The 17,065-nt window shown below is 34.6% G+C and overlaps 1 protein-coding gene across 5 annotated transcripts in view; it reads left to right on the top strand.

Annotated features, from left to right (window-relative positions):
- The window catches only part of PCCA (propionyl-CoA carboxylase subunit alpha), a 537,919-nt gene that overhangs the window by 95,408 nt on the left and 425,446 nt on the right, over positions 1 to 17,065 (top strand). For all 5 annotated transcript variants that reach the window (XM_058276458.2, XM_058276457.1, XM_004458407.4 and 2 more), the window contains 2 exons: positions 4,732 to 4,845; positions 6,629 to 6,682. In XM_058276458.2, the coding sequence (XP_058132441.1) occupies positions 4,732 to 4,845; positions 6,629 to 6,682 (168 nt within the window). The remainder of the gene's footprint in view (positions 1 to 4,731; positions 4,846 to 6,628; positions 6,683 to 17,065) is intronic.

Here is a 17,065-nt window from a genome sequence, read left to right as displayed (position 1 = left end):
GTGATGTATTTATTAAATAATACTCAGTATAGTGTGGACTTAATAAGGAGTCTGCAGTTTTCACCTGATTGGCAAAGGGGTTTGTGGAACAAAAAAAGGTTAAGAACCCTGTTCTGGGAAGTGGATGTGGCTCAGGCAATTGAGCACCTGCCTACCACATGGGAGGTCCCAGGTTCGTTTCCTGGTGCTTCCTAAAGAAGATGAGCAAGACAGTAAGTGAACTTGATGGGCTGGCATGGCAAGCTGACACAATAAGATGTTGCAGTGAAGAGATACAGGAGGAGGGAAACACAATGAAGAGACCCAACAAGCAGGGAGTGGAGGTGGCTCAAGCAATTAGGTACCTCCCTCCCACCTGGGAGGTCCTGAATTCAGTTCCTGGTGCCTCCTTAAAAGAGAAGATGAGCACACAACGAACAAAGAGAATAGACAGCAAGCGCAAACAACGAGGCAGGGAGTGGGAGAAGAGGAATAAACCATAAATCTTTAAAAAAAAAAAAAGAGCCCTTGCTCTATAGCAAGTGGGTTTTTGTTCGTGAAATTAGTGGTTTGTTACTTAGCTTGATGGATGATTATTAGTGAAATTAGTGATATTCGAGATAGTTGGATTGGCTAAAATACCACAATTTTTCCCTTTTGTATGAACAAGGCATACAAATCTAGTGAGGTATTTTCCTTTTAGGAATGGTGCCTGGTGCTTGAATCCCAAATGATCTTGTATTGAGCCATAGGATAAGGAGAATTTCAGTTGACTGATACCAACTGGAAGGATATCAGAATTCTGCCTTGGAATATTATGATGTCTCCATTGAATGAACCTTTTGTGTAAGATGCTGATCAGACAAGAATTGGGACTTATGGGATTGGTTGTATGAACTAATTTTTGCTTTCTTACCAATAATCATTTGTGGCAGAATTTGGACTGAGATTTGATTTATTACTTTAAAACCTTTATTTTTTATTAAAGACTGGCTTGCACTTATTTGTTGGGGGAGGGAAAGAAAGATGAGCTGTTTCCTCCCTTTCTACTTCTTGACTTTGCCATTGCTTTTCAGAAACCATTTGTTATGATATTATTTCATCTCAGGTGTTTTTCAGCCATTTATTTCCCATAGATCCCTTATTGTTAAGTATTTTTTCAAGTTATTTCCTAAGATTAAAAACAAAACATTTTTCTCAACTGTCATTCTGCCTCTTCCAACCTTTACAACCAGCCATATCAACCCCACCCTCATCCCCACTGCCTGCCCCCACTGCCCCTACTGCATCTCCACACTTTATTTCTTCACTTGCTATTTTCCACAGTTCTTTTCATTTGTCTGTGGTTCTACCACTACATCGACATTAATTTTGCTTAGATTTAGCTTCACTGGTTGGTGACTCTGCTTATCTCCTCTGTCTCCCTCCTCTCTCCTGAGTCTTCTATAAAAGGGGTCAGTGGTATGAGAATATAGTTCTAGTTCTGCTACTTTTCATTTTTTGTTGTTTACTGTACCCTCAGAAATGCACCCATTCCAAACAACTAAAAAAAATGTTTTGGTTTCAAGATTGATTCAGGATTAATTCTCTTCTGTGATATTAAAAGTGGCTTGTTGAAAATGGGTTGGGAGTTTTGCAATGAGTGCAAACCAATTCTGTTTTCCCTGTAATTAAAAAATTTTGGTTTTGCCACTTTGAAGACTATAAATTATAACAGAAGAAAAATAGATAAAATCTATTTGTTAAAGATAGAGAGACAAGGCCTAATATTTTTCAGCATCCAGTTGACTAATAGGAAAGTTTCCATGAATCCAGAGTTTTAAATATCAGGTGCAGTTCTTACCCTATCTATATTCAACTGTTTAAATTCATTTGTATAGAGTTACTAATAAAGATGATCTTTTAATCCTGTAATTTGAAAATCATATCTCTTGTTCTGCTATGTCATTTAGAAAAGAAGAGGCTAATATAAGTACTTTTACTCTGTTAAAAAAAAATAAATGGTACTTAAAGTGTTTTATTTTTCTTTTTGAAAAGTCCCGTCAGCAACATCCTATTAATTTACAGTAGTTTAAACTTCTCATGATTGTTCTATTTTGCCTTTTGTATTGAAATTCATTAAAATGAATTTGTATATTTGAAGATATTGAAATTTTTGAAACATAAGTACTTCTAGCCAGCCTAGGCAATGATAAGTCATCCTTGGGGACATCATCTGCACTGTTTGAATACAGATTGGAAACACCTCATACATTTTGTACAATAACAAACAGAGTTTCAAAAGATTTTTAAACTACCGTTTCTCAGTTGACTTATAAATATTGCTTTGAAAACTAAGGCAGCAGAGGATTCTAATTCTTTCATCCCAATGACTTTGGCTGGCATTTTTGCTGTTAATGATCCTGGGCTTGTTCAGATGCCAATATACCTTTCACCCTGAAGTAAGGTTTATTCTGAAAAATTGACAGGTTTCTGTGTGAGCCTTTCTTTGTAAAGTCCATAAATAGTTTTGACCTCCTCCTTTTGATGTATCATTTGCGTGAATGATTATTCAAACAATATTAATCATCATCTAATATATGGTAGGCTCTCAGCAATGTACTTGGTAAATTTACAGAGAGTTAGGAATAAAACATAGAAAATATGTCTCTAATAAAATGAAACAAAGGGATATAAAATCCTACATGTAATATGGTTACCGAAACATCTTTAACAAGTAGAAGTAAATAAGTTGAAATATTATTAGTGATTCCCTTCCTTTTGACTTTCTGATATGTTATTATAGAAAATTAAGACATAAAAACACATGTATTTGTGTATGTAGCTTTTAACTTTTTACCTCATATTGCATTCATTTGCTGTATGTATTGCTAACTTTGTAAGCAGACTTAATTTGGATTATTAGTTAGATTTTTACCTCGAAGACAATGTTTTTAACATTGACTCTTAAGTAAATTATGAGTCAACTTTTAAGCACATAACACTGTGCTGGAGAGATTTTAAAAAAAGGAATGTAAGACACACTTTACCTTCTAGGACCTTATGATCTGGTGGAGGAGACTATGTAAATCATGACAGATGCACATCTTTAAAGCAGTTAAAATGAATTGCTGGGCAGGATATGATTGAATGCCAAAATTTGTGCTAAATTCTATCAGAGTTGAGATTAAAGGAGATTTATCAGAAGCTCTTATGAGAGACCTATTGATAAAAATGAAACTTTAATAATTGACAGTATCTTGGAGAAAATAAAATATACATAGTATATATTTAACCTTAAATACTTTGTTCTTACCTGGTAATGTGTTCTTTTTTTAAAAGACTGTGAAGTATTCCTTAATTTATTCCATGCAGGAAAAACCAAAACCACAATTATACCAGCAAAATTGCTAATAATATCTGAAATGGAAAATGGGCAGAGCGTGATAGAGGAGGGCAGGCCTTCCTCTCTGAGGAGAACAACATAAAGGTTGTAAGAAAGGCAAAGACAACCATGAGGAGAGTTTTGCTTTGTACAGATCCCTTACAAATGTGACTGCCTTTCCTTGAAATTGATGTTACCAAAGGAATTACAGAGTGTATTATATTTGAGTATTTTATGTTGATAATGATCTGTAAATCCCATGAAGTCAGGTTTCTTACCCAATACAATTAAAAAAAAAACTTAATTGGAAACTAATTGAATTGATAAAGAGAATCCTGAAGTTTCTAAAGCAAAACACTTATCTTTTATTTTGGTGGAGGTGGGGTGTTGAGGTCTCATGGAAAACAAAGTGTGTGTGTGTTTTTTTAACATTATTTCATAGTTGAAGAATATATCTTAGAAATATTCAAGTATTTGTTATATTAGACTACTCCCCAAATAAATGATTGGATATATGTTTGTACTCCATTTTTATGTATCTGCCTTGTAAAATACTTTTAAACCAATTGGGAGTTCCTTAAACCAGAATACCATTAGGAAAGTCATTTTAAGAATACACTAATCCTTTTATTATTTTAAAAGAATAGGTTCCTTTTGGGACCAAACAACTCACTCTTTTCATTATTGAATACCTAATTTATACTAAACTAAAATAAATATCCATTTAAAACTTTGCAATCTTAAAAAGAGAATACGCATTCCTGAATTTTTAGTAGATTTAGAACTTAATGCACGTATCAGTTCTTAGGGAATGAAGGTAAAATGGACCAGGATCAAATGTGAGATTATTTAAACGATTCTCAAGGTTTTCTGGTTCATGTGTAGTGATATTGAACCCTTTAGTTGTAGGCTTTAATTTGTGCCTGGTGGTGACCTGATGCTGTGCAGGGACACTCACTGCATCCCTTCATTCAATTCCCTCTAATTATCCCAACTTCCTGGGGAGCTTGCTTGGAATTGGTCATGAGTGTTATTAAAATGTTGGGCTACCCTGGCTACATGTAACAAAGTTGTTTTTGATATAAGATTTATATATAGATGAACAGAATAGGAAACTAAAGTTCTTTGCTGTTATTTTACTGAATCAAAGACATAGGGATATTAAAATTATTTGGTTAGAAAATGGGTTATGCTTGTAATGAATGAAGTCATGGTTAATATAGTTCTTGAGCTTATTTTTTACGTTTGATTTTTAGTGCATATTCAAAAGGTGATATGACTATATAAATGATATGTGAAAGTCAGATTTGCAATTTTGTGTGTATTTGCAGATGATGGTAATTATTTGTGCTGGGAGCATCTGTTAATGCGTAGTTTTATCTCTTCAGGTTCATGTGAAAATGGCGGATGAGGCTGTCTGTGTTGGCCCAGCTCCCACCAGTAAAAGCTACCTCAACATGGATGCCATCATGGAAGCCATTAAGAAAACCAGGGCCCAAGCTGTGAGTCTGAATGAATCTATGTACTGCAGCTGTTTCATATATAGTGCACAGAAAGCTAGAGCTGGTATTTTAAAAAAATAAAAAGAATGATTGAAAATGCTATTGCAGTTAGTTCATGTCACATGAGTTAAATGTGGCCGAATTCGCTACTGGAAATCAAAGCCTTTGTAGCATCTGGCAGTGTTGGTCGCTTATCCTGCAGGTGGCTGCTGGATTCAGCTTTCACACCAGGGAGCAGTTTCAGTTCATTTCCAAATTTGCTAGAAAAAAGAAATTCCAATTAGTTTTGAGTATTAACCCTTTCAGTATAATAAGATGTTAAAAAAAAAAGCTGCATTATATACTGAATCTAAAAGACATTGCTTTAAATTTCATTTTAATTATTAAAAAATTGTGCATATGTTTATTATGCTTCCAAGAATAAAAACGATACATTGGGTAATGATTTTCATTTGATAGTGTCAATAGAATGCACATTAGCTTAGATGGATAAATAAATTATTCCTTACCCTCAATTCTGTTTAAATGGAGTGGTTTCTGATATCAGAAATATATGTATATATGTATATTTAAGTTTATTGTTTTTTGATATCAGAGAACCAATCATATATAATGTTAAAAACTATGCAGAGTTATCTCTAAAATTGAATAGAAGCAGCCAACACCAGCAGTTAGCCTGGAGTGCTTCAGTTAGTGTTCACCTTTCTTTTGAAAGAAATGTTTTAGTAAGATGCATGTTTAAATAAAAAACTGAATTCATAAACCCATATTATAGGTGTTTACAGTTTATTAGCACAGTTAATGAGGTAAAATTCTTTTAAGCTCTTAACTATGGCTTGTCAGAATACAAATCTTTACCTGAATGTTTATATAACTGGTGAAATGAAACTCTTTTCTTATAATGCATTAATTTGCAGTTATTCTGTAACAGTTTAAAACTCAATTCAGCATTGAAAAGTCTCTAATATATATTTATTTCTAGATTTTGATATTGACTCATTCAGAAATTTTATTTTTCTTTTTGCTGAATTAATTTGCTAGAAATATATTCAAAACTGACTGATACCAAAGGGGCTATATTTATATTTGGCCAGGGTGGTAGAGTCAAAAATTATTTCATTAGAAGAAGATGGTAGAATTTAGATTGTATGCAGTGTGGCTTGTGAGAGAGGATAGGATAAACTAGTTGCAAATGGCTAAGTTTGTGGTGAGGAGAACAACAACAGACATTAGAAGAATTAGAAAAAAGCTCAGAGTATAAAGTAACAGTAAAGCCCAATTTCCTTTTTAGCTTAGTTTGACAGAAACTGCTTATTGGGTTGTGACTGAGTACAGTTGATACCATTAGGAATAAGATGTGTTAGTTGGGTTACTAGCCAGGGTTTTGGATGCTATAAAGGAAGGTGATTAGAGAGCTTTTCATTCACGTTTCAGAAGTTTTCCTTTAACACATTCTTTGGCCTATCAGCTATTAAAAATTCTCCAAACTTGTGTCTGAAGTTAGCCTCAGAAAAAGTAGTGTAATCAAATGCAGGTGAGTAGGAAGATGTGTAGGTATATGGCCCAGGTATGGTCAGGACAAAGGCAGGAGATGAAAAGTGATTATAATAGACAGTTTTTCTTAGAATTTGGTTCTGTCCCCAGGGAATGTTAGGGTTGAATCAGCATGAAAGAGTAGTAACCTTATTCAAGGAACCTTGAACAAAAAGTACATTAATTCGCTCTACCTTTGATTGTAAAGTTTTTACAATAAAATTGAGATATTTTTGTTTCCATTTCTAAGGTACATCCAGGTTATGGATTCCTTTCAGAAAACAGAGAATTTGCCAAATGTTTGGTAAGTTTGTAGTTAACCAGAAACTGTTAATCTATGTTTCAAAATGTGGGGTAGTGGCATGGCTTTTATAAATATGGGTAGTGATGATTGTAGAATTGTTATTGACCCAATGATTCTTTTAGTTTGTGAATGGAGTTTTTATTCTGTAACCTAAGTCTTGATTTAAAGAGTAATTTTAAAAATGGAACACCCCTGTGTGGCATGGCACCCCTTGTGCGCATCAGCACTGTGCATGGGCCAGCTGCACATGGGTCAAGGAGGCCCGGGGTTTGAACCGTGGACTTGCCATGTGGTAGATGGATGCCCTAACCACTGGGCCAATTCCGCCACCCACATTTATTCTTATTCTTTGCTGCATATTTCCAATAATTATAATCAAAGTACAAAATACCAACATCTTGCGCATATAACTTATCAAGTACTTTATTTTGGCCAATGTTCTGAAAATTATTATCTCAATAATTTAAAAATTTCTGCCTTTACAAACTTTCATTCTCTCATCCATTTCCTGAAAGCAGCTCCACACAGGTCAAGGAGGCCCGGGGTTTGAACCGCGGCCCTCCCATGTGGTAGGCGGATGCCCTATCCATTGGGCCAAGTCTGCTTCCCAGTATATACAACTTAATATTACTGTCTCTATCCCTTTTTCATCTTGTTTGAAGTTATGGCCGAGGTTCGGTCATTATGTAAAACAGATCAATATTTGTGTATTTATACAATATAATCTGCAATCTATGTTCTCCAGGAATGAATTATAGATAATACTTTGAAGATATATTATAGACAATACAATATCACTGTAAATAATACAGTATGCACAATATCTAATTTACAATATAGTGTGGATCAGAGGTTGGCAAACTATAGCCTGTGGGCCAAATGTGGCCTGACATTTGTTTTTATAAGTAAAACTTTATTGGAACATAGCATTCTTATTCATTGCGTTTTGTCTCCTGCTGCATTTGCCCTCCATTAGCAGAGTTGAGTAGTTGTAGCAGAGACCATGTGGCCTACAAAATTGAAAATATTTTCTATATGGTCTGCCCTGTAGAAAACACATGCCAACTCCTGGTGTAGCTGAATATTTGAGTCTCAGGGAAATTAAATAACATGGCCAGTTTATTCATTCATGCATTTATTCAGTCATTAAGGAAAAAATGCTTATTTGGTGTCCATGTTCAAGGCATTTGGGAAAGGATATAAAAATGAATCAGTTGTGGGTCCTGCTCACTAGGAGGTCACAGTCTTGTTGTGGGAAATAAGTCAGGTACACAAATGAGTTAAATTCAGGACAAAAATATAATGAGATCAAATTGCTCTGTAAAGTAAAATAAAGATGATTTCTATCTGGAGTTTTGTTTCACATTAGAGAAAAATGTGTGGAAAAATGTGAAAAATTGTTTCACATTAGAGAAAAATGTGTGACTACCTTTCTCACCAATTTTCTTATCTCCTTCTGTATCAATACTATGCTTTAGTTTAGTGAGACTGCACGCTATTCTTAATCATGGTTGCCTCTTTCCTGTTCCTTGCTTTTAGTCACTCTCTATCTCAGTGGGGCACATCTGTTCCACCTCTCTTTTCACCTATCCTTAAAGGCACAATTCAGATGTTACCTCTGTCTCAGTGTTTTCCATAGCCTAGCAGTGAGAAGTAATTTCTTTCCTCTGACTTTCCTCTAGAAGTCAGTTAAAATTTTTTAAAAATTTGATATACCACTTTCCATTTTGTGTTTAAAATTGCGTATTTTAATCGCCCTTTAGACAACTGACCTGTTCTTATTGCTCATTATCTTTACCCTGATTTCTACATAGTAAGTTCAATGAATGTTTATGGAGGATTAAATAAATATTAGATTAAGAATTTATAGAACACTCAACCTTCAAGAAAACTTTCCTCCTATCATAAATATGATCTGGTTTATAAGTATAGAAGGCAGTATTTGCTGGTTTTTATTTTATTTTCCGTTTTGCTATGAAAATAGGCAGCAAGTAATAATGAAGCACCTCCCGTCATTTTTTTTGTGCATCAAGATGCTTTTTTGGAATATAATTTCTCTGATGTTAAAATTGTTTTTCATTGGTGCCATTTAAGATGCTCCTCTTATAATATTATTTATAATATCTAATTATAGTTGGCAAGTTCCATAAAAATAACATAATGATGTAAAATTGCTTATGAATTTTGTCATGCCATATAAACATTCTTGATTAGTGGCCCCTCATTGATATTTAGTAGTTATTGACTGAAGTGATAGTAATAGTAATCGTAATCTGATGATTTGCAATGTAATGATGTAGATTAGTTGTGGCAACTTTTGGCAAGGAAGACGACTAGCAGAAGACTTAAAATGTTTTGTTTTTTTTTAAAAAATTTGATTCTATGGAGTTTCCTTTATAATACTTTATCTTATGCTTTAAACTTAGTCAAATATGTAGGTTTTTCCATTCTGTTTATTTTATTGCTATACAGATCTAGTGTAATTTTCCTTTCTTTTTTTTTTTTTTTTTTTTTAAAGATTTATTTATTTATTTATTTAATTTCCCCCCCCTCCCCTGGTTGTCTGTTCTTGGTGTCTATTTGCTGCGTCTTGTTTCTTTGTCCGCTTCTGTTGTCATCAGCGGCACGGGAAGTGTGGGCGGCGCCATTCCTGGGCAGGCTGCTCTTTCTTTTCACGCTGGGCGGCTTTCCTCACGGGTGCACTCCTTGCGCGTGGGGCTCCCCCACGCGGGGGACACCCCTGCGTGGCGCGGCACTCCTTGCGCGCATCAGCGCTGCGCATGGCCAGCTCCACACGGGTCAAGGAGGCCCGGGGTTTGAACCGCGGACCTCCCATATGGTAGACGGACGCCCTAACCACTGGGCCAAAGTCCGTTTCCCTAGTGTAATTTTTGTTTGTTTATAGTGAGACTATATGTGTCTCACTCGTGTGTAATTGTTTCATTGGAAAAAAGGTTTCTTGAGTTTTCTGAATATTTGCTATGTATTTGCTTGAGAAAGTAAATAATAAGCCAAATTCTACCTAATGTATACTAACTCTATAAATTTACTTTATAAAACTGGTAATTCTTTATGCTTAATTTATATTAAGTGGGATCAGATTACACACAATCCCTCCTACGCATGATTTGAACAAAAGCATGTCTGTTGTTTTTATTTAAATAATTCATGGAAAAGCACAAACCTACGAATAACCCCATAAAAATTTTCAGTTTTCCATTATTTTAATCTGCTGATAAAACAGATTTTATTTCCAAACAATTTTCCATTCTGTATTTCTCCTCTGGACTCTCTTTATTTCAAGCAGTAAAAGAACAGCAATAGAAAGGTAAAAGGACTAGTAGGATTAAGAAAAGAAATTCTTTCTTTTGTAAAAGAGTTTTGAAAAGTAAAACTATCTCCTCCTGGTTTAAAGAGATATCACAGTCTTTTTGGTTATCTTTCTGGTTTTTATATATTAGAGTAATATGGTATTGTAAGTTACAGTAATTAGCTCAGAAATTTTAGATTTAATTTGTATTTCATGTTTGCGCTTGATCCATATATTTAAAAGAAATATTAAATATACGTGTGTATATGTAAACAATCTCTATATACATATTGTTGAAGTTGTTTTTGTGTTCGATAGATTGTAAACTTGTGCATGTTCCAAATGTTAAGCCTGTCAGAAAGGAAAGGCCATGCATTTCTTAAATAGATCAGTAACTATGTTAAGGATTAATGGTGTTTTCTAATAATACTTTCAATTACTATAGCATACTTTTCAATTACTAAAATTTCAGCTTACTAAGATTTCAGCAATAAGTGTGCTCTTTGCTATTGGCTTGTTGTTTAGGAGACACCTAAGGAGCCTGTGTTCATTAGAAACTCCTGGTTCAAATTGAGTTCTATCCAAGATGCTTAGCATTGATGGCATATAAAGGAGTTGTGGAAAGCAGTTGAGGTGATTGTGTTCTATATCCTGTTATTGGATACTTCCTAGCAACATAAAGGATGTAACTATTGTGGGGGGAGAAGGATGTAGTTTTTTAATCTATTGGATTAACGACAAAAATGTTTAGATAGATGAACAGCCAGTGTAGGCAAATACAGGGAAATAGTCTTGTTCTTGGGAGTCTAAATTTTTGTTAAACGAACAAACAAAAAAACCTAAAACCTATACCTTAGCTGCCTCCATTGGAAGAGGTGCGTGCATTCCAATACTAGCCTAACAGTTAATACCAAATAAGTTTCAAGAATTTAGCCAAACCTACAGAAATCTTTTCCTTTCTTTAATATGTATTTTTCCTTTGTAGGAGTTGTGGGTTTACAGAACAATCATGCATAAAATACAGGATGCCCATGTATCATCCTATTATTTAACACCTTGCATTGGTGTGGAACATATGTTATAGTTGATGAAAGCACATTTTTATAATTTTACTTTTAACTGTAGTTCATGGTTTAACTTAGGGGTCATTGTTTGTGTAGTATAATTCCATGGGTTTTTCTTTTTAATTTTTATTCTCTTTACCATATATACAACCTAATATTTCCTCTTTTAACCACATTCATATAAATATCTCATTGCTATTATAGAAAATGATAGTTAATCAAATGATATACTCCTTTACTATTAATAAAGGTAGGACATGATCAGCTTGCAGTAAAATGACTGATATTATAGAAACAAGAAGAAAGTATTTTGCTGGTCTGTGGTCTTCAGCTTTGAGGATGCATCTCATAGTGTGTTGTTAGTTGTCAAGTGTAACTAACACTAAAATTCTGAAATTGCCAAGTTTGCCAATGATTTTATTTAATAGCTTAAAATAGTTGAGTAAATTTAAAATGAGAAAAAAGAAACTTGGAGTTTGCAAGCCCAGACTTGAATGTAGCTCTTTTTTTATCTATCTAGGCTGTAATCTAGGTAATTCGTGGAAGTATGTTTTGTGTTCAGTCATTGGTATTTATTTCTGTCACAGAGTAAGAAAGAATTGTTACTATAGTGTGTTTTATATTTTCTTATTAGCATTACCAGAATCTCCATTTTGGACACAGACTTTTGATATTAAAAAATATTTTTGAGAATGTAAAATTTTAAGAAATTTAAGTTACATTGAAAAAAATAAATTTTCCTCCCACCTGTGAATCCCTGACCCCTAATGTCCCCTTTGATTTCATAAAAGCTGGTACTTCTGGAGCTACTGTGTATGTGTGTGTGTGTGTATTTGCTAGAATTTTGTTATAGATTTGTTCTGTAGTAGTCTCTTACTTGAAGTAGGATTTAATTTGTTTATAAGAAGTTGCAAAGAACTTTTTTCTCTGCCCCTTGCCCAGAATCTTAGTTTTCTTTTACTTGCGTGGCGTCTTAAAAGGTTGTAGATAAGGCAGATACTAGTAGGGCTATGGGACTTCATAGGTGGTTTCAACAGGAAGGTTAAAAATCTGACATTTGATGAGGCTAGGATTTCCTCCTCATAGCTTCATGTTAAACCAATTTGAATTTTATACCCTAGCTTTCCTTTTCCCTCCCTTTACCAAGTTCTTGTGGTTATTACCACAGTCTAGAGTTAGACAGTTAAAATCCTTGCTCTCTTACTCAGTAGCTATGTGATCTTGGACAAGTTGCTTAATGTTTGGCTCCAAGACTGTATTTTATGCTTATTGTTTGCATGATACGTATTTCTCCATCTTTGTTTTTATATTGAAAATATGTCTATATTTCAGTATACCCTATTGCTATCATATAGGGTATTGCTTTGTTAATCATTCTGGTAATTTGTATCTTTTAATTTTAGTGTTAAGTAAGTTTTTTCGTTTGATTTCTTTTTATTGACAACTTTATTATGGTATAATTCATATACCATAATATCTACTTTTTAAAGTGTCCAGTTCAGTGATTTTTGAGGATATTAACAGAGATGTGCAATTATCATTATGTAATTTCAGAATAATTAATAACATTTAATTATTGATGTTGCTGGACTTGTCTTCCATTTTGTTTTCTGTTTGTCTCCTCCTTGTGCTTCCTCCTGTTATGCTTTTCTGTCTCTTTGGATTATTTCAATATTTTAAGAATTCCATTCAAATTTATAATTTAGCTGTTCCAGTAAGTATGTATAAGTATTTCATTGTGGTTTGGGTGTGTAATTGCCTCATGATGAATGATGTTGAGCTTTTATTTGCCATTGTATATCCTCTTTGGTGATGTTTCCAAATATTTTCTCCTATTGAGTAGGTTGTCTTTTTCACTTTCTTGACAAAGTTCTTTGCACAGATGTATTTATTTTTGAAGAGGTCTTGTTTATTCTTTTGTTGTGTGCGCATTGGGTGTAAAGTCTAAGAAATCATTGCCTATCACAAGATCTTGAAGAAAGATGTTTCCTTACGTTTTCTTCTAGGTGTTGTATAGTCCTGGTTCTTATATTTAGGTCTTTGATCCATTTTGAGGTAATTTTTATATGGTATGAGATAGGAGATCCATCATCATTCCTTTGCATATGAATATCCAGTTCTCCCAGCACCGTTTGATGATGAAACTATTATTTCCCAGTTGAGTGGACTTGGCAGCCTTGTCAAAAATCAGTTGACTGCCATTTTAAAAACTGTGTTCAGTAGATGCAATATGTGTTGGTCATTCAAGCAGTTTTTCCTTACCAACTTCTCCCTCTGTCTTGGACTTCATATTTTGTGATCAGGAAATATGACCTAGTATAGCAGTTTATAGGATATACATCCTATATGTACTAACTCTGCATGGATACCTATAGAGGTCAAAAGTGGCATGGTCTCATCTCAGTTACAACTCTGACTTTATTTGCAAACAAGTGTGAATGGCTTTATTTGCAAAAATATCTGCCGTAGTCAGAAATAGAGAAAAAAACAACTTGTTTTGTATTAAAAATTAAAATTAATTGATCATAGAAATGAGGAACTATTATTGAACACTCAATTTGATTTCATTGGTCAGTGTATCTATCATGCCAGGACCGAGTTGTTTTGACCACTGTAGCTTTGTAATGTGCTTTAAAAAAGCCAGGGAGTATTGATTCCTCCTACTTCATTCTTCTTTTTCAAAATGGCTTTGGCTGTTTTGGGCACTGTTTCCCCTTCTAAATAAATTATTATTATTATTTTTTGAGGTATACTGGGGGCTGGGGATTGAACCCAGGGCCTTGGATGTGGGAAGCTGGTCCTCAACCACTGAGCCACATAAGCTCCTGTGAGTTGGTTCTTCATGTTTTGCTTGTTCTTTGTTTTTGTTTTTGTTTTTTTTAGGAGGCACTGGAAACCAAACCTGGGACCTCCCATGTGGGAAGCAGGTGCTCAACCACTTGGGCCACATATTCTTCCTCCAACTAAATTTGAAATTGGTTTTTTCATTGCTTCAAAGTAGGGTGTTGGAATTTTAATTGATATTTTGTTGAATCTGTAAGTCAATTGGGTAGAATTGACATCTTAACACTACTTTTTAGTCTTTCATTTATTTAGGCCTTCCTTGATTTCTTTTAGCAATGTTTTTATTTCTGTGTGGTCAGTAGTAATGTTCTCCCTCTCATTTCTGATTTTATTTATTTGTATCTTCTCTCTCTTTTTTTTTTTTAAGATTTATTTTTTATTTATCGCCCCCCCCCCAGTTGTCTGCTCTCTGTGTCCACTTGCTGCGTTCCTCTGTGACCGCTTCTATCCTTATCAGCAGTACCAGGAATCTGTGTTTCTTTTTGTTGCATCATCTTGTTGTGTCAGTTCTCCGTGTGTGCGGCGCCATTCTTGGGCAGGCTGCACTTTCTTTCGTGCTGGGCGGCTTTCCTTACGGGGTGTACTCCTTGTGTGTGGGGCTCCCCTACGTGGTAGACACCCCTGTGTGGCATGGCACTCCTTGCACGCATCAGCACTGCGCATGAGCCAGCTCTACACGGGTCAAGGAGGCCCGGGGTTTGAACCGCAGACCTCCCATGTGGTAGACGGACGCCCTGTCCATTGGGCCAAGTCCATTTCCCTCTTTTTTTTCTTGGTCAGTCTTTCTAAGGCAAGGGTTCTTAACCAGGGGTCCATGGATCGCCAAGGTATCCCTGGAAAGATTTCAGGTAATCTGTGAACTTGAATTGAAAATTCAAAAACATTATTCTTGTGGGATCATATTTGGTGTGAGTGTGATGTATTTATTAAATACTACGCAATATAGTGTGGACTTAGTATGATTTTTATTTTGATGTAGGGTGCTCTGAGTGCAGTGGATAACTGCCTGTGGAATGGTTGGTAAGGATGGTGGAGATAGTTTTGTGACACTGTGGGAAAACTCAAACTTCTAAATGTTTGCCGAAAATGACTGTTTGAATGGATGTTGAACTGTGTTGGGTTACCAGGTATTCAAATTATGGGGAAGTTGTAAAACGTTATTTTCAGTAATCCTAAAATTTAATTTAAAGACATGCTGATGTTGAGTATCATAAAACTTTCGGCTCCTACATTCTGAGAAAGGGGTACATGGTTTACATGCGACTGGCAAAGGGGTCCATGGGAAAAAAAAAAAGGCTGAGAACTCCTGACCTAAGGGGTTGTCGATTTTATTTATCTTCTCAAAGAACCAGTTTTTTGTTTTCTATTGTTTCTTCTATTCTCAATTTCTATTATTTATGCTCTAATCTTTGTTATTTCTTTCTTTCTGCTTATTTTGGAATTAGTTGGCTGTTCTTTTTCTAGTTTCTCCAGGACTACAGCTAGGTGTTTGATTTTAACTTTCTCTTCAGTTTTGATACGTTGTGTTCCACTTTCATTTCCTCTTGAGATATTTACTGATTTTTCTTGCAGTTTCTTCTTTCACCCATTCATTGTTTAACTTCCATTTATTTGTTAATTTTCCATTTCTCTGCATATTACTGATTTCCACGTTCATTCCATTATGGTCAGAAAAAAATTCTTTGCATAATTTCAGTCTTTAAAAATTTGAGAAATGTTTTGTGACCCAGCATGTGGTATGTCCTGGAGAATAATCTGTGAGCACTTGACAAGAATGTATATGCTGCTGTGTATATGTGCAGTGTTCTGTATATGTCTGTTAGGTCTAGTTCATTTATATTATTCAAATGTTTCCTTATTGATCCTCTCTCTAGATGTTCTATTGATGAGAGTAGTGCATTGATGTCTACAACTGTTAATGTAGTGATGCCTATTTCTCCCCTCAGTTTTGGTAGTGTGTGCCTCATGTATTTGGGATACATAAATATTTATGATATTTTTCTTCATTAATATATATAAAGTACCCTTTTTTTGTGCCTTATAACAGCTTTGAATTTAAAGGCCATTTTGTCCTATATTAGTTTAGCTATATGTGGCCTTTTTTTTTTTTGTAAATTCCAGAAAAGGTCATGTTCTTCAACTAACCCATTACAGTAGGTGTGGGGCCCTTTGATTGCATTAAGGGACCTTTTAATTAGATCAGTTTGATTAGATTGCTTTGGGGCTTTTGATTGGACTACATCTGTGGGGTGTGACTCAGGGTGGGTCTCTGCCCTCTTGGTAAGTTCTTATAAAAGCTGAGAACTGGAAGCAGAAACAGTAAGAGAGCCATCATTTTGTCCCTGCCATGTGAGTGAGGCCTTCAGGAACAGTATGTACTTGTGCCATTTTATCCTTTGGCTTTTATATGTCATCATATTTTCATCCCTCTCTTTACCCTTTCAGTTACCTTTCCGGATAATTTTCATTTCTGCACTCTCATCCAAGCCTCTCTCTTCTGTGTTCTCCTTTCAGCCTTTAGTGTTTGTTTTAGGGCAGGTTTCTTCTCAGTGAACTCTTTCAGCCACATGGTAAATCCTGATTAGTGAAAGCCAATCATGGTAGCAACCTTTTCCTAGCTGGTGATTAGAAGTAAGCATATGCTGAAGTTTGGGGAATCACAAGTGAAGAGTTTCCAAGAAAGAGTTTCTTTTCACTCGGATATAGACATACATGAAGAAAGAGTTATTCTCTTCTGTTGGATGTTATGGATTCTGCATGTGAGCCCTTGAATTTGCACAGCCATGTTGTTACTATAATGGACATTCACCTCATTCAAAGAATCAGAGCCTCATTGATGTAATTGAGCCACCGTTGAGCTAATTTTGGATTTCTTTTGTGTGGCATTCCACAGTTTTAAGCCATTATTAACTTTAGACTTTATGATATTTTATTTTATTTTTAAAATTTTTATTTTATTTTAAAATTATTTATATTTTTAAGTTTTATTTTATTTCTTATTTTACTTTTATTTTCTGGTTTTTGTTTTATTTTTAAATTTTTGCTTTTAACCAAAAGCACCTGGTAGAAAGATGAATGTTTTTATATGTTGGCATTTCTGTTCAGTGTTAAATATAATGTCAACCTTGATTCTTCTGTTAAACTTGATGAAATAATTTAGAAGCA

This window comes from Dasypus novemcinctus, chromosome 15 (genome assembly GCF_030445035.2).
Source record: "Dasypus novemcinctus isolate mDasNov1 chromosome 15, mDasNov1.1.hap2, whole genome shotgun sequence".
In the NCBI taxonomy this organism is placed as follows: domain Eukaryota; kingdom Metazoa; phylum Chordata; class Mammalia; order Cingulata; family Dasypodidae; genus Dasypus; species Dasypus novemcinctus.
This window is presented reverse-complemented; position numbering and strand designations above follow the sequence as displayed.